Genomic DNA, 18164 nt, shown 5'->3' with positions numbered 1-18164 from the left:
ATGAGAGTTCACATGCAATGTAACAAAAAATTTGATAAAAAAGAAGGGCCAACTATTGCAAAATAAAGAAAACCCAATAAAAAATTTGTTAGAAATAGCAAAAATGGTATGTACAAACAATCACCCAACCATGGTTAGGGGCAGAACATGAAACATGCTAGTCGAGGGAGCATTTAATGCAGCAAACTGATGGTTGCAAGCTGGAATCCAAGCACACGCTGAAAACGCAAGTTGTTATTTTGAAAAATGCCTACTTGATCAGCACGAAAAAGAAAGACCTATAATCAACAAAAAAATCACAATAGGAACCTAGATCTTACAATCTAAAACCAAGTCAAAAGTGATGCAACAATGGAAGCATAGACAAGTGCTAAAATAAACTGTTGAACACAAGACAGAAGAGAAAGAAAATAGAACACTGCAAAAGAAGAGAACTTAGATGTGTGCTCGAGAAATGAAATCCATACACCAAACACGAGAATGACGCATAGAATAGTGTCACTACTTGCATGGGCATTGGCACTGGCTCTTGTCTCTAATAGAAAGACCACCTGATGACTAAATGAGGAGCCCTTGAACAAATAGGCCCCAAATATGCCAAATATGGCAACTAGTCATCCAACATTTAATGCTAGCTAACTTGCATAAAATGCCACATAAAAATTCACTAAAATAATGCCTAAATAATGACTAGTGTATCTAATCCAACTGCCATGCACAAACACACGAGCTGACAATCTTGCTAACAAATGGCACACTTAAGAGCCAATAATGTAACATTGTTTAGTAAATCAATGAGTGACACCTAAGTAAGATTCTCCATATATTCCCTTTTTTTTGTTACATTACTAATCCCAAGGTGTTTGCCTTGTGACACCACAATTGGCCTTCTTACCCTAGTCCATTGTGTTTCTATTTGTTTAAGTGAATTGAACTCGATCTAAATTGAGCCATCTCAATTACCTTTAGGCTTTTGGATCTTTAAGGCAAAGCTCCCTGATAGTCCCTCTTGGTTGGCATTGGAATACTAGCGATGATACATTTTAAAAGTCACTTGAAAGCTAGAAACAATAGCTTTCCAAGAAAAGATGATGCATAATGGTTAGTCAAATAACACAACATGTGCATCATTGATGACATTACATTTTCCAACCTTTGTGCATACAAGGTCATCATGCCCAAACTTGTATGGTTCAACTTCTTGTTGCTCTAAAATCTTGTTTATATACACATTTCTCCCCACAATGAACGAGTCCAATAATTGTTATGTGTGACTTTTAACTCAAATTTAAGAATTTGGTAAATTGAACTAAAACATTACTGCAAGTTATAATTACATAGTTCCTAAGCATACACTTGACACTTCAATATCTTACTTAAAAGATTGCATTGATATTCATAGGGAAAATGGAATTTGTTAGATGTATAGATAATCCACAATCAAATAAATATTTGAAGTGATTGGCGTTCTATTGTCTAAACAAAAGAAAATCAAGATGGCCCAATTGCCTATTGGATTTTCTATTTGGAAAATACCAAGTGGGATGATCCTCTTTGCTTCAATGTATTTGGACCTTCTCTAACGCTTGTGATCCTCCCTTCTCTCCTATACCAACCCATCCTACGGTCTCCAAAGAAATTTATGGCAAAGGGTGAGAAAATGGTTGGATATTTGAGATGCTGATCAGCAATAACTTTTACCCCTCCATAGAATCTGTTCTCAATGATGAATAAGAAAACTGGTTTTTGGAGGCTCTTAATAAGTTGGAAGGTGGCTAAGTTTCTAGTCTCTTCTATTGGAAAAACTCTTTGGAATCTCAAGAAGAAAAGGGGCTTTCACACAGGGAAGGTAAGCTGTGGTTGGAGAGCTACACCTTCAGCAAGGCTGAACCTGGTGCTGTGGAAGGTTCTAGTAAATAAGGTCCCTACCCAAGACAGGGTTATCAAGAGGATGAGAATCTCACAAATATGTCCTCTTTGTAGAAAGAGGGATGAAGCTGTAAAACACCTGTTCTAGGAATGTCAAGAGGTCAAAGTTGCTTGGCGAATGGAAATAAGTGGATGAGAGGTGCAAGACTCTTTCATAGTCTGAATATGAAGATTGCTTTCTTCGGTGATGTTGGTTTTCTGGGAATGAAGAGTCTTCAAAGCTCGGAATCTCATTAGGTAAGTCCTTAATAGGTTTGTATGAAGGTTCAAAAAGTTGAGGGTGTTTAGGAGTAGCCCTCCTTCAATGGGACTGATGGGTTTATGGATTCTGCTGGCAAGCTGAAGGAGAAGATCATAGTAGCCTCTAGAGGTTCAAGAAAGACTGTTCCAGTTTACACAATAGTGTGTAAAAAGATTGGAAGTGCTAATGCATCTCCTCTTTTTTGAGTGGTCCTGTCTGTTACATCACAGATCTGTTTATCCAAGATTTTTCATATGTAAATATAACTTTAATCTAATTTTTGCATAGTTAAAAAGAGAACAGGCAATAAATTATGGCATTGCTCTAGAAAATCTTGACCTGAACAATAGATTTAACATGTAATCAAACTGAATAGATTGCCTTTGTGCCCATTAATCAAGTCAGGTTGTCAAATGAGTATTGGAACCCTCACTTGTATCCTACTCAAGTTGAGTCTCAAATTAGCAAACGCTTTTGTACAAGTTGACACACTTTACGAGCTGTTGGAGGAGTGTCAGTAGATTAGGTTTGGTCAGCATGAATTATAGTGAAGCTTTTTCTGCTCCCAATAACATGGGTTTTGTGCAGATTGATGAAATAAGTTGGGAGATCCCAAATTTGGAGTAGCTAGGGTGCCACTGTTAGAACAAGCCTTTGTTTCAAGCCTGCATAATTTATCCCAAACTGATAGGTTACAGGAGTTACTAATCTGTCCTCTGTAAGTTTTGGCAACTTAGGTGGTGCTTCTTGATTTGAGGGGTGCTTTGGGTGCAGCATTCTTGGAGTAAATAGGCTGAGAGTAATGGTGTTGCGGATGCATCTTGTCAGACTGCCGATGTGGAAAATTACCTCTCCAATGTGGTGATGGAGATTGTTGGAATGCAGTGAGCCTGCCCCCTTCAAGGTCTTGGGCATCTCGCAACTCTTGCAAGACATCTGCCATTACTGGCCGATGCACTGAACTTGGCTCTACACATGCCATCGCGATTTCTGCAACTCTCCACATGGCTTCTTCATTGTAGTCCCTTCCCATTGCTGGATCAACCACATCCAGGATCCTGCCCTCTTGTAGAAGCCCTCTAGCCTGCAACCATTTCCCACATCAAGAATATTTAGAGAGTTTTAAATTTCTAGATTGCTCTGGGAGATGCTTAACTTTACTGCACTAACCCAGTCACAGAGCTTCATGTGTGTCTGACTTGAACCACTCATCAATGGCTCCCTCCCTGAGATTATTTCAAGCAGCAGAATTCCAAAGCTATAAACATCACTCTTCTGTGTTAGCTGCTTTGTTTCGAAGTATCTGAAATGATGACCTTACTTCAGTGAGATCATCAAGAAGACATGCGAATGCATGCAGTTTCATGTGTGCAGAAATCACATGCAGGCCTAAACACATATGCACACATACAAGCAACATAGACAAGCATGTGCACATAGATGATCACACCCCTGGTGAGATTAGCTGGACCTACTCTGGATCGAGGTACCCTGATGTGCCTCTTACATCAGTGACTACATAAGAGAAACCATCACCAGGTCCAAGTTTTGAAAGACCAAAATCAGCAACTTTGGCAACCATGTCCTTGGTGAGCAGGATGTTGCAGCTCTTTATATCCCGGTGAATAATTGAAGGGTAACAATCTTGATGTAAATATAACAAGCCTAGCAACATAACCAGGAGAGTCAATTCGGACCTAAAACATAAAATATCAACTGCTTCTAATAAATACCAAGGCCACCACTTTGTACACCTTTTGCTGCATCAACAGCTATGCTCAATCTCTGCTTCCACGGCAAATGGTAAGTGGAAGATGCACCATAAGCTGCAATAAGTTTCAAAGGATGACTACAAGGCCACTGAAAGATGTTATAATAAGAGAAAGTGGGAATTACTATACCAAAAATGTGCTGCTCCAGATTTCCACCTTCCATGTATTCATAAATCAGAATTTTATTCTCTGAAGAAGCACACCAACCAATAAGTGCAACAACATTTCTGTGATGCACTCTGGACAGAAATTCCACCTGAGTAGGCACATCAAGAATGTTAAAAGAGAAACTCCATTAGAGCTGCATCCATTTACAAAGTTCTCACCTCATTGAAAAATTCAGAGTCTCCTTGTGAAGATGTTCTAGAATTAACTTTGACAGCAACTTCCTGGCCATTTTTCAACTTCCCATAGTAAACAGATCCAAAAGCCCCTTCACCAATCTTTGTGGAGAAGTTATTTGTGGCTGCAGTTATGTCCTCAGGTTCAAACAGGTAAACTTTTCTCACACTGCACATTTTCACTGTCAACAAGACAAGCTTCAAAGTAAAATGTTATGTATTGTGTGTGTGTGTGTGCGTGAGAGAGAGAGAGAGAGTTATATTAATGTCTATAAAAGGCCAAATCAGCCTATAAGACCAGAATGTTACATCTGAAAGTCAGGGAACTTTTCCAAGTCCCAAAAAGAAATGTCATCTAATGCTATGACTAACCATATAGAAAGTAAATAGTACATAGCTGGCAAGTGCAACATGGTGTCCAGACCAGATGCAATGTGGTCTAGACAAAAGAGAGAGAGAGAGAGTGTGTGTGTGTGTGTAACATCTCGAATCCCCACTCAGTGTAGGGAAATTGGAAGCTCCCTCGGAGGGGGAGGAGCCTGCAGAAGGTTACTTATAAAAAAGAGTGTAACATCTCCAAAAAGCCAAAATGGCCTCTGAGAAAAAGAAATGAGTACATCTGATCGTCTCATCTGGACTGGAGAACAAAAATGAAAATGAGAATGACTAACTATGATGCCTGCAAGTATAGGCTACCATCATGTGCAAAATGATCTCTCAATGATCCTTCAGCTAACCTGTAGGATCCCACCCTGATCAATATAACTCTCTAGAAATGATGTACCCTCCTCTTAGTAAGAATATCTGTCCTGGGGTGGGCCAAGACATGGAGTCCACCAAGGGGAGGTTCTCATCTCTGATGGTGAGAGAGCTTTTAAATTTCAATGCATGAAAAGGCATAAAAAATGGAGTGCTATTATGAAAAGTGAGTTGACAAAAGGCCAAGCAAATCTATGAGATTAGGTTACAAAGTTCACTAGTACATCATACAAGAAAACCACATGAAACTGAAGTAAGATCAAAGGCACAGAGTTCTAGAAAGGAGGAAATCAATGAAATTTGTATGTTCTTTCTTGACTAAAGTGGTACACATATGAAAACAAGATGTTAACATAGGCCTACTGAAAGGAGAACATTCACCTTACAAGGGCCTAACTAAACTGGAGGTTCAAGGATCGCTCTATTCAGCATCAACATTTTCTAATATTCAAGCTCAGATTAAAATTATATAACCATGTAGGGAATGTGAAATTTGTAGGTGTTGTGTATGTCTACTTTAAAGATTTAGAATTCTCTGTCAATTTCCTAATACATTCACAAATATAGTCTGCATGCTATGCTTTACGACACAATTTATTATCTCAAAGCTTAGGCTAACATGAGGTGAAATAAAGTACCCGCATGGCAAGCAGTGAATTTGTCATTGGCTGTTGAATTCTGTTTTATTCGCCTCCAAATGACAATAAAGGCACAGGCAACAAGCAAAACTGAAGAAGTTGCAATCAAGGCCCCCGCTAGTATATTCCTGCTTGAAACCATAGTATTTCTCATCGATTCCTTAGGTCCAAATGATGGCGTGTTTGATGGTTGGGGGACAAAGCATGTCCCATTTGAGGTGCACAAAAGAGGATTTCCATTAACCCTGTGGGATTGTGTTGTAATAGACATGGCTGAATTTAAATCATATATACAAGCGAAACATAGTGTGCATTGAAGAGCTTTTTCCAGAAGAAACAGTAAGGCATCAAAAGCATGAATTTGATCAGCAACCAGAAATACCTTATATCCAGACCAGTTCGATTTTCCAATCCAGCTGGAAGAAGACCATCCAAATCATTATTTTCCAAATACCTATCAGATTAAAAGCACCATGCAAGTATTGGCAGTTTCAAGCGTTGATCAGTTCAGTGAGATAATCTACCAACGTAATGAACAACTAGAAACATTGAGAATATTTTGTTTTTGACATGGTAAGAATTTGGTAACATACTCACAATTGTTGAAGATCTGGAAGAGTGCCGAGAGATTCTGGTATGTGACCACTAAGTCTATTATCTTGCAAATGCCTGCCAAGAGTGTTAACTATTAATTGAAACATAAAAAAGAACTAACCTTCAGTGCAAAGGACACTTCAATGCATGTCTAATTCCATCCTGGTAAAGGAATGTACCGAAGTGATCTTGCTAAAATTGCATTATTACAGACATGTACTTGAGTAAGCTATAGGAATACAAGTGGACAGCAAAGTAAAAGAAAACTGTATATATTTTTACAAGTAACGAGTAGAAGTGAATTCAGTCAGAAACAAAAAATCCAGGAAACGGTAAGAATGTGTGCCTTTTCTACATCAAGCTCCCATCTACGTCTAATCAATGTGTCTATAAACTTGAAAGCCAATTATCCGTAGGGTTGATTATGGTATTCCCTTCTTTTTTGCAAAACTTGGTGTGCAAATCCCAACTGGATGAGAATAACGTGGAACTAAGATAGAAATGAGGGATAGAGATGGAAAGAAAGTTGTGTGAGGGAGGAGAAAGGAATAAATCTAGATGGCAATTCTACAGGTAGAACAAGCTGTCAAAATGCAGCTATTGCACAAGAATTGGTCATATAATCAAGTAATGCTACAATAAGAAAAGGATGCAGCAAGAGAAACAATAGCCATTGCTTCTTACACAGACTTCAATGATGATGAGACTTGCACACTCCCATCAGTATCCAGATACTACTGGAAGCTGCTCTCCCAGTGGGACTCCATGTACAGCACAAGGTCACAGTTAGTGATGTCTCTGGAAATACGCCTACATCTGTCCTCATGAAACCATTAGAGTTCCAAATGGCGGTCTCAAGCGGGGTCTCATAGGTCATACACCCCTGTTTGGGGTCAAGTGGGGGTTGTCCCAATGAGATGTGTATGCACTCATCCCGGTGCATTGCTCACTTTCCTGCCTCTCAAGCTTGTCAAATCTGCTACATGTAGGACTCCGTATAGCACTTCTGTCCTAGTAAGATCATCTCCCATATATAATGTTCTTAGCTTTCATAGCTCCTGTCCTTCTGAAGAGAGCTTCTTGGTTAGTTCGGTCAGGAAATTTCAGGATCAATGCTCTCTTTACTTCGATCTTTTCTTCTGCACCATGTGTCCATGAAGGTCTTGTCCATCACTCCAAGCATGGAGCACAAGGATGAGGCATCACTAAGTGGTGATTTCTCCTCCTCCAAACCTACCACTTGTATGTGTAGCACCATCACTTTCCCCCTTTCTTCCTCCAGTGCCTCATGGACAATGAGATCTTTTAGGTTCTTGTGTTGTCTTTCCTGCCCCTTCAAGAGATAGAGAGACAGATTACATAAATGTCTCTAAAGAGGCCAAAGTGGCCTATGAGACCCCAAAAAAAACAATGTCAAGATCCCAATACCTACATCACTTGGACAAAAGAAAGGAAGGTTGCCTAAGCTAGATCTAACATGCTGAAACAAGGATTGTCTCCGTACGTAGCACAGACTGGTCCATACCATATGGTATGGTATGTATTTGTACAATTTTGTACGAACAAATAGGGCATTTTTTGCCACACCCCCCCAACCCCCCTTTTTTCAAGCCTCAGCCTCCCCCCCCCCGCACACACTCTCTCTCTCTCTCTCAAGCCTACACTTCTCTTATTTGTATGATCGTTATGTATGATGTATCGAATCCCATCTATGTATTTGTAGCTGTATGTTGTAGCGCATATTGCGCATGACGCGTATACCATAGAGGTTTTAGCATGTTACCCTAATCATCTTCTATACTCTAATAGTATTGCTATTTAGACTTTAAACATTCATTCTATCATCTTTAGTCCAAAATACCCAAGATGTTTTTTTTCCCTCCCTAGACTAATATCATTATGTACCTTATAAAATCTTGAGGTACCATTTAGTACTATATTTTATCATACCATACAGTATCATGCCTTTCATACCTGACAACTATGCCCAAATCAAATCTCAACCTATGAATACCAGCACCCTAAGCTAGCTATGGTAACAACTCAAAAGGCTAGGCTAGATCGTACAAGTTCATGGGGGTGTACCAAGTCAATGTAGAAAGCACAGTATCTCAAATAAGACCTTTGCATGAAAGGCTAGTGTGCCTGTGCTACTTGGGCTGTGCTACCCCCTGCTCTGCCACTTGACGACTGTGCCACCAGCAACCAAACCCACCATCACCTCCACCAAAATTAGGGAGAGAGGGACCACCTGTTCGTTGCCACTGTGCCTGACCTGCACATGCGCTGCCCTGCAGTAATCCTCCCGCATTGTGCCACAGAATCACGGAGAGAGGGAGTGCCTATTTGTTGCCACTGTGCCTAAAGGTCTGTGCGCTGGTCTCTGACTCCACTGACCTGATCTACACCCTGCTTGGGCGCCCCTTTTTCTGCGTCTTCCTGCCCGGAAGTTCCCTAACACGTCCCGCTGCTTCTGCCCTAGGCCTGCTGTGTGTAGCAGTAGGCAGCATCTGGACCAAACAGACAGAAAGAGTGAGAGCATGGGAACTGCAACTCTAATCTGCAGCCCCCTGTCCTGCAGCTCCTGCAGAGCCCGCCTGTCTGCTGTGTCCTGGAACCCCTGCAGGGCATAGGAAGAGACAGTCGCCCCTTGACCATAGACCTGCAGTGGTGGTTCCGCCCTCTGCCTTACGCACAAAAGACCTCCCCAGTTGACTGCTCCAATGCGTCCATCCTATGCTGCACGTTCATACTACTAGCATTCATTGCTCCCTCCGTCTGCAGCAACATTCCCCCCGGTATCACAGCACCTAGATTGGTAGCCCCCAGTAGTGACATGCAATGGAAACCTTTGGTTAGACGCCGAGCATTTTGCGAGGTGCCCCCCATAAACACCTTGCGCGTCATCCTCTCTGAGAAAAAGCTCCTTTCTGTCCGTGCCACAGAATTGGAACTGAAAGAAACAGCAATCTATGGACAGGCTGTAGGACACTCTCCATCCAAGGCTTAGCTTCGGGATTAGCTTCACTCCACGCTACGTATTGACACAACACAAATTGTGGAGGCAGCTCTCATGGGTCAGGGGATCTTCATGGTTCGACTCACCTCCGTGGATGCAGCCCACGAGCTAGTGGATAGCTCACCTTATGCCTCCACGAAGGGGGTCATTTACATGGTTCCCTGGTATAGTGGCTTCATAGTGGAGGAGTTCGCGCTCCACAATAGGTTTCCTAAACACCTAGTCACCCTTCTATTCCCTGGACTAGCGGTTAAGTATCGTCAGTTAATGGAGGACTTTGGACGGCTTTTCGACACAGTTCTTCCTCCCTTCTTCGCAAATGAAGCGACAACGCAGGAGTCTCGAAGGTATGGGTGGCTCTAAAAGATACAAAGAACATACCCAAGTTTCTTGAGATTGAGGCAAGTAGACACTCTTTTGGGTAGCAGGTTATTGTGCCTACAATGCCATGACTTTGGGCATCGGGCAGTAGACTGCACATGCTTTGGAGCCAAGGTGGCTCAGCCAGCAGAACCACAGGTGGATGCTGACGGTTTCACATGGGTCCAGCGACGACAGAGACGGAGACGGCAGGGAGGGCCCTCAGACACAACCATTGTAGTAGAGAGCAAGAGTGCAGGAAACAAGTCCCCCCGTCAAAACACCCCGCACCACCCCCCCCCCCCCCCCCCCCCCCCGGCCCCCGTGTTCGTCCCACCCAACAGGATCACAAGCCTCCACCCCCACCACCCACTAAGGTGTCTCAAAACCCCCCCCCCCCCCCCGCCCCCGTGTTCGTCCCACCCAACAGGATCACAAGCCTCCACCCACTAAGGTGTCTCAAAACCACCCCCCCCCCCAACCCGAGATCCCCCAGCCCCCATGTCCCTCCCCCCCATCCCCTCATGGATCCCCCCCCCGACCCTATTCCACAACCTCCCCCTTCCGGGGCCACTCGCCCCCCCTCACACTTGCCTCATACATTTGATCACCCCACCACCCCTTACTCGTCCACTTTCCCACCTTCTCCCCTGCGGATCAGTCCCCCCCGATCTTCACCTAGTACATGTGCCCCCCCCCCCCCCCCTTCCCACACAACCACCAGCTCATCAGGTCCAGCCGCCCATCACACCTTCCCTCGACAGGCACAATTGCTCCCCCAAGAGTTTTTCCGCAGTGGCCCGTGGTCTTATTTGAGAGTTGTGGAGCACTGAGAGTTTCCACTACCTCTAGAGATGGAGATCTTCGTGGTCTGCAAGTCAAGGAGCATCAAGGCCCATTTACTAGCACCATCGGATGGACCAAACTATGCTTTCTTCTTTCAGACCTCTCATTCAGGAGACTGGACAATGACATTGATAGAGGAGGAGGTGAAGGGCTAGGTTGCAAACCACATCTCCCAGTGGATGGGAGAAGGAGGACTAGCACTTTTTTCCCAGCAGTGGCCAGGGTGCATGATGGATATTAACTGGTGGGCTGGAGCCGAGGTCCCACATCTGAGCATTATTTTTCGAGCCCATCCATAGCGTTCACAAATAAAGCATTTATTTGCAACCATCAGCTCCTTACATTGTGCATCATTTTTCCCACTCTTTCTCCACAATCTGTTTCTCTTTCTAGTCCTATTTTCAGATCTGCCCTAATTTTCAGCTTTATTTTCAGATCTACCCTTTTCTTAGCCTTGGCCTCAGTGACGTGAGGCTTGGTATCACTATCTTGGAATCGTGCATCCTTTCCATGCAACAATGTCTCGCCTAGTAGTAATTTCTATAAGTTAAGACATGCTGAAGACATTAGAATTAATGCAAAAATCCTGAATACCCTTTGGCAAAACACAAATATACTTCTCCACCTCCTCATGGAGGGGTATTGTGCGATAAGAAGTAATTGGCAGCAATGCATCCCAAAACTTCTGATTATATTGATCCAAGTTCTTACAATCTTTGGAATTCAACTAATTCCAAGGTATCATAATGTCTACTTCAAAGGTACTTATCAACCAATTTGAAGCAAACATCTGCTTGAGCTAGACCCAAGTGGTAGGTGACTTCCCTTGAATAAGAAGTGTAGACCACCACTACAATGCATTTTCCTTCAAAAATGTGGCTACCTTTTGTATCTTAGATGCCTCTATGAAGTTGCCTCCAAAGTAGGCTGCATCAAACTACTGAATATAAACAAGTGCTTTCAGTCTATCTTGTGGACCACTAAAAGGCTCAAAATTTACACTTGCCACCTTCATCATAGTCCTTCAACAGACCTATGGAAGTCAAGTTATTATAAATAGGTTGTTGCAAAAAGGGTACATTTGCTGTATTTACATGATAACCAACACTATTAGATCCTCGTACATGACCAGCACCAAATCCTTCTACTCCAACAGTCCTTGGGGGTGCATATACATATCCATGTGGCTCGCTTTGTGCCCCATGCATCATGCCCATGTTGCCATACATGAGATCAAGCATTCCACTTGCATTACCCGGATACATTGGATGTTGTGAGCCATGCATTGGCTGCTACATACCATATGGATTTGAGCCATACATTCCCATATGTGGTGCCTCTCCAACCATAGCATGAAAGATAGTAGCACTACCAAAGTATCCTTGTTGTCCCATACTTGCATGTGCATAATTACCTTGATGTCCATATTCACATGGATTGGCACTACCAAGTTGGCCATGCATTTGCACTTGCTGCCCCACGGGAACCAACAATTTTTTGTGCTCATCATGCATTTTGGGCTCTTCCAAAGAAGGCTTAGGCATTTCTTTTGGTTTTTGTGGCTATCCAAAGCTATAGAAGGTGTCTTCTTCTCTTTGCCTTTGCTGTACTTCCTTAGGGCATTCACAAATCAAGAAAACTGGGAATCCTTTGCAAATTCAAAAAAAAGATTTGCTTTTGTACGCATTCGATCCTTAAATCTATCATCAAATTCACCCCTTGCTGGTGATCAATCTCTTTACGCATCGAAGTGCCAACATTTGGGTCATTTTCCACATTTTCAACTTGCTATCCATATTGAGAACCATGCACAACATCAGTCATTGCATTTTCCCCTTCACCACATGACTAACCAAGGAGTGATGCATCCTCTCCACTTGATCCCATATCACCCAGTGAAGACATGCTTGCTGTAATTCACTGCTAAGAGCAATTTCAGCACTAATGTAATAGGCTGTAATCAAGTGCCACAGGCCCATCAATTCAAAGGATTTAATGGTATCTCGGCAATGAAACCATGAAACCAGCCTTTCTTCCATGGATGGGTGGTAACTCTCTGATTACAACTTAGTTACACCAACACTATTTATTACAAAACTGAGAAATGCAAATTAACTCACAATCTTGGATAATGGACACCCTATTGGCCCCAAAACTAGCACTCCTTTCGGAATTTCTTTAACTTAATTGAAGAAGAGGTGGATGTACAATGGGATTTTCCCAATCCCTTTCGGTATTCCAACTCCCCTTGCTATCCAAAATGACTAGCAAGTCTTCAATATGATTTGCCTCTTAATTCAAGTAGTCAATTGGCCTTCACCTGCTTTGATGGAGATGAAAAATGCTCCAAATTCATTGATTTGCTAGTCCCTCCACTTGAATTTAACTAAAAATAGCTTCAACCCAATTGAATCCAAATCTTGGAGCTTCCAATTTTTCGCACGCTTCCTGAGGTTGCTACTAAACCCTAACTTCTACTGCAAGTTAGGGTTTACAACAGAGAAATCAAAAATTTATCAGTCTCTCGTGATCTTAGTGCTATAATATTTGGAGCAAGGCTATAGAAAGATGGGGAGATAAGAGAGGAATGCTGAGGAGAGAGAAAATTCAGACTTTCTTTGCGAAGAACTGAAGAAAATCGGTCATTTACTCCTAGTGCCTTGTCTCAACCACCTGTAGATGTTGTCGCCTATTGTTGAGAACCCTCTCCTTGTTGTCGCTGCAATAAATGTTTTTGTCAACAGATGTTGTCGGCTGCAATTTGGGGTCCCCAAGAGTTGTCACCTACAACTAACCTACTCTTTTGTGCTGAAAAATGGAGGAAAAATAATCCCAATTAGCTCCAATAGCTCCCCACAATTCACAACAGCAGAATGGTCACGTTTTTTCTCTTCTTTAGCCTCCCACCAACCTTCATGGGCAAGTTTGCCAAATGGCAAGTCTTTCCAAATGATTTTTCCAACATTATCTATAATTAAATATTAATTTTTAATCTTTAAATACTAAAAAAATAATCTAATAATTATTTTAGTGTCCAAAAAAATAATCTAACTAGCCAATAAATAAATTGGTCAGACAACTTCCATTCCCAAATGTCTCTGCATCATGTTTGACCATCAGATTGACATTAGGTACCATAAAATGACTCGTGTCACCAACTAATACTTATGGCCAAATGAATGACCTAGGCTAACAATTGAAACTAGATACCACCAAGTACCTATACAGCAAACTTATAGTAACTTTTTCCTTTGACATCCCATGATTTCCTTGAGTCTTGGGCTCGTAAATTTACTCTAATCCCAGTTACACCTCACATGTGCAACATTTACTTGACCATGTGATTAAAAATTAATCCACATGTTAAGTAACGTTTCAAAAATACCTCTCTTCATGATACCGTAGCAAAGCATTGCTATGAATTTTACATTTAAGCTTCCTAGGACACCTACAAGGAATGATGAGATATGGGCCATTATTTGCATGTTCAGTAAGCAGAACCATTTCATTTCGGCGAGAAAGAAGCTAAAGACTAATCATATGGCATGCCAAAGTCAATTATCAATGATCAATACCCTCAAATGACCGGTTTATTTGGAAAGGGGCTATTTGAAAATATGGATACCATGCTGAAATTTTCATCGTCTTTCCATATGCAAATAGATGTTAGTTAAAAGAGGCAAATTCTACAGTGCTTGATCTCCTGAGACACCATGTATCTAAGCATAAGTCAGAGTAGGAGAAACATTTTCTTGTCATAGAGTTTGCATACAATAATATAGTGCATAGTTCCACTAGCAAAGCTTCATATGAGATTGTGGAAGGTGGTAAGAAAGTATCTCCTATTTTGCACACAAATGACATTGATTGGTATGTAGAAAGCATGGTTGCAACCTATACAAAAATTCAATATGCTCTTTAGAGGTCTTAAGAGAAGCAAAAGAAAGCAGCTGATAGCCATAGATGTGCTTTCATTTTGCAAAGGCCAATTATGTGTTGCTACATTTTGAAAAGGCAAGTCTAATAAAGATGAAAAGTAGAGAGAGATTATATCCAAAGCCGAGTATGAGACACTATGGACCCTTTCAAGTGTTGGTGAGGATCAACGATAGCTTATAGACTAAAATTGCCTCAACACTAGCAGATACACAATGCCTTTTATGTGAGCTTGTTAAGGCATTTTTGTGGTGAAATGCTTGAGGAATTCAAATATGCTTATGAGAAATGCATTCTATGGGTTTTTAGCAACAGTATTAGATTCTTTATGAATCTTATGTTTTATGTTTGCTGGCTGGAAATTTTCAGCAATTGTTTGGCATTAGCATGGTTCAACAGCAGTGGCCAGTCTTGCTTTTACTATGATACCTTTTGGAAAATTCTAGCACAGTATGTTTTGCTTTCACATGTTTTGCAATGCGATCGAGGACGATTGCAAGGATTTCAAGGGGGTGTTCTATCACGAGGATGTGAAATTGTATTGCTTTGCTTTGTTGATTAAAAGTTAATCAAATATACAAATGTGACTTACACGTGTGAGATGCACATCAATTATTTCATAGTGTGGAATCCAAAACCCCAAGATATTAGTTGGTGCCAAAGGCAAAAGTTGTAATAAGTTATACTTGATAAGTACTAGGTGATACTTGGTGTCAGATTTCCTAGACCAATTGATTAGCCGCTAATGTCAATCATTGACATTAGAGACTAGACATTAATTACTTAAGTAATGTCAATCTAAGGGTCCATGACTACTCAAGGATACTTAGGAGACAATTTGGCCTAGCCAATTCAATTATTTGGCTAACGACATTAATTTTTGGAGCACTAGATTAATTATATAATTGATTTTCAGAATTAATATTCCGAAAATTTAACTTAATAAGTTGGATCATGTTAGAAAATGGGATTAGAAGGCTATCACTTGGCAAAACTTGCCCATACAAGTAAGAAAAACGTTTTTCAAGACTAGTGGAAGTATTCTAGCCATTGTGAGAGAGGAGGAGGTTGTTGGGAGACGGAGGAGAGGCTGCTGAACTATTCTACAGCATTGGACACCCGCCCAAAATCTAGAAACAACTATTTGAAGGCCTACAACAGTAGGCAGCAACACCAAAAGAGCCAAAATAGGTAGGCAACAACAGTTGGAGGCTAGCAACATCCATTTTTGGCTCCTAAATTGAAGGCGATTCCAAGTTGAACTCTCCTAATTAGGGCAACAACAAATTGTAGGTGGTTTTTAATAAGAAAATTTGAAATTTCTCTCTCTACAGCATTCTCTCTCATTCTCAAGCCATTTTGCAACTTCCCTCGCAATTTTCCAGCAACTTGAGTCATTAGAGAAAGAGAGTTCGATCAATCTCTACTGTAAACCCTAATTTACAATAAAATTTAGAGTTTTGACAATTGGCTCAGGATACATGCTCAAAATTAAAGGCCTAAGACTTGGATTTCTAACAAGTGAAATTTAAGAATTTTAGGGAGATTCAAGAGGCCAGCCAACCAATTTCAATTTGGGGCTAAATTTATCTCTCAAGGATCAGGGTGAATGCCAATTCCCCAAGCAAACCAAGGGGAAATTTGGTTTGAAGGCTTGTTAGTCATTAATGACAGCAAGTAGCACCTTAATTAGTGGAGGGGAACGGTGAATCTCAGTTGTACTCCATTCATTTGCAATAAAAGATAAAGAAATAACGAAAGGAGCACCAGTTTTGGGGCCAATAGGTTGTTCATTGTCAAAGATTTAAGAGGTAAAGTGTGCATTTCAATTTATGTGAATTAATTACTTGATGTATTTACTATTAAATCTAATTTTTACTACCCTATCCAAGGAGGAAGACTCGTTTTAAGTAGTCTATTGTAAATGAACGAGAGAATGTACAAAATGCTCAAGGGCAGAGCTGTCCAACAACCAGTATCTCTCGTGGGAGTGGGATGAGGGAGGTATCAATATGTGTTATCCACCAGAGACAAATCCCAAGTGCAATCTCACCAATCAGAGCAGAGACTGATGAAAGAAAGTGCTGAAAACACACAAACGGCCTACTATAGATGCAATGCAAATTAGACCGATGCTGGAAATGGAAGGGCAATAGGCTAGAAACCAAAACGTACGAGACTCTAGGGCTCGAACTAGTAAATGCAGCAATGTAACCGCATAAAGATGATGGCAACTAATCAGTGGTAGTAGGGGGAGACTGGGGCGGCAGTTGTAGACCACATAGCAGCAATCTCATTGGGGGATGGACAGCTAGCGGAAGAGGGTTAATGGCCAAAACTTGCAAGACAAGGATGAGAAACCCGCACAAAAGAATGAGTTGAATGGTGGTTAGCATGTCTATTTATAGATGCAGAAGGATTCTCCCAAATTAGGGTTTTACTTATGGGACACAAAAACTCTCTAAGACCATGCACTGTTTAATAAAGCTTTTGGTAATTTACATGTTTTGGGGCTCGAACTGGTAAATGCAGCAATGTAACTGTGTGAAGATGATGGCAGCTAATCACCGGTAGTAGGGGGAGACTCCGGCGACAGTTGTAGACCACATAGCAGCAATCTCATTGGGGAATGGACAGCTAGTGGAAGAGGGTTAATGGCCAAAACCTACAAGACAAGGATGAGAAATCCGCACAAAAGAATGAGTTGAATGGTGGGTAGCATGGCTATTTATAGATGTAGAAGGATCCTCCCAAATTAGGGTTTTACTTATGAAACATAAAAACTCTCTAGGACCATGCACTATGTTTAATGAAACTTTTGGTAATTTACATGTTTTGGGGCTCGAACTGGTAAATGCAACAATGTAACTGCGTGAAGATAATGGCAGCTAATCATTGGTAGTAGGGGGAGACTGGACGACAATTGTAGACCACATAGCAACAATCTTGTTGGGGGATGGACAACTAGTGGAAGAGGGTTAATGGCCGAAACCTGCAAGACAAGGATGAGAAACCTACACAAAAGAATGAGTTGAATGGTGGGCAGCCTGTCTATTTATAGATGTAGAAGGATTCTCCCAAATTAGGGTTTTGCTTATGAGACACAAAAACTCTCTAGGACCATGCACTATTTAATGAAACTTTTGGTAATTTACATGTTTTGGGATTGTTTTAAAGAGCTAATAAGTTTGTAATGCATTTTTAGCTCAACAACCCCTCTCAAGCCCAAAATTGAAATCAAGAAGGGACTAGAAGAAAATCTCAAACCCATTTTTACCCCAAAGCAGCCAAGGAAAGGGTGCACATTGGCTGCCTAGTGGCCTACTAAGTCTACAAAGGCAATAGTTATCTTACCAAGGAAGCCCAAATTATCACTTGAGAGAGGCTAGGGCATAAAGGGTGCTTGTCAGCTGCCCAATGGCCTACAAGACCTACAAAGATAGATGCAATTACATGAACCCTTTTTTCTTTTTTGGATGGAGAATATATGATTTGTGGCCTACCAAGTAATTGTGCCCTAGGGAGAGAATAAAAAGGGATGGTTAGATTCAACAGATCACAAAACAGACAAGCTAACCCGACCACTCCAAGGTATCGACGATAAGAAAAAAGGTGAAGAAGTATGGAAGATGTAGTCCTAAGGAGGTAGAAGAACCGCCAATGGAAACAGCTTGCGATTTGCTCAAGGGTGCTCTACAAAATGAGATGAATAGAGTAATGCTACATGAT

At 41.3% G+C, this 18164-nt stretch overlaps 1 protein-coding gene across 2 annotated transcripts in view; it reads right to left on the bottom strand.

Moving 5' to 3' along the window:
- Positions 1 to 2551: 2551 nt before the first annotated feature.
- The window catches only part of LOC148017829 (putative LRR receptor-like serine/threonine-protein kinase At1g67720), a 35523-nt gene continuing 19910 nt past the window's right edge, over positions 2552 to 18164 (bottom strand). For both annotated transcript variants that reach the window (XM_087662093.1, XM_087662094.1), the window contains 9 exons: positions 6278 to 6349; positions 6063 to 6134; positions 5681 to 5925; positions 4269 to 4465; positions 4072 to 4198; positions 3925 to 3996; positions 3646 to 3835; positions 3341 to 3473; positions 2552 to 3254 (listed from right to left, as the gene is read on the bottom strand). In XM_087662093.1, coding sequence (XP_087518219.1) covers positions 2904 to 3254; positions 3341 to 3473; positions 3646 to 3835; positions 3925 to 3996; positions 4072 to 4198; positions 4269 to 4465; positions 5681 to 5925; positions 6063 to 6134; positions 6278 to 6349 — 1459 coding nt within the window. In that variant the 3' untranslated portion in view covers positions 2552 to 2903. The remainder of the gene's footprint in view (positions 3255 to 3340; positions 3474 to 3645; positions 3836 to 3924; positions 3997 to 4071; positions 4199 to 4268; positions 4466 to 5680; positions 5926 to 6062; positions 6135 to 6277; positions 6350 to 18164) is intronic.

This window comes from Lygodium microphyllum, chromosome 21 (assembly GCF_053477565.2).
Source record: "Lygodium microphyllum isolate KBCC chromosome 21, Lygodium_microphyllum_v1.1.10, whole genome shotgun sequence".
In the NCBI taxonomy this organism is placed as follows: domain Eukaryota; kingdom Viridiplantae; phylum Streptophyta; class Polypodiopsida; order Schizaeales; family Lygodiaceae; genus Lygodium; species Lygodium microphyllum.
This window is presented reverse-complemented; position numbering and strand designations above follow the sequence as displayed.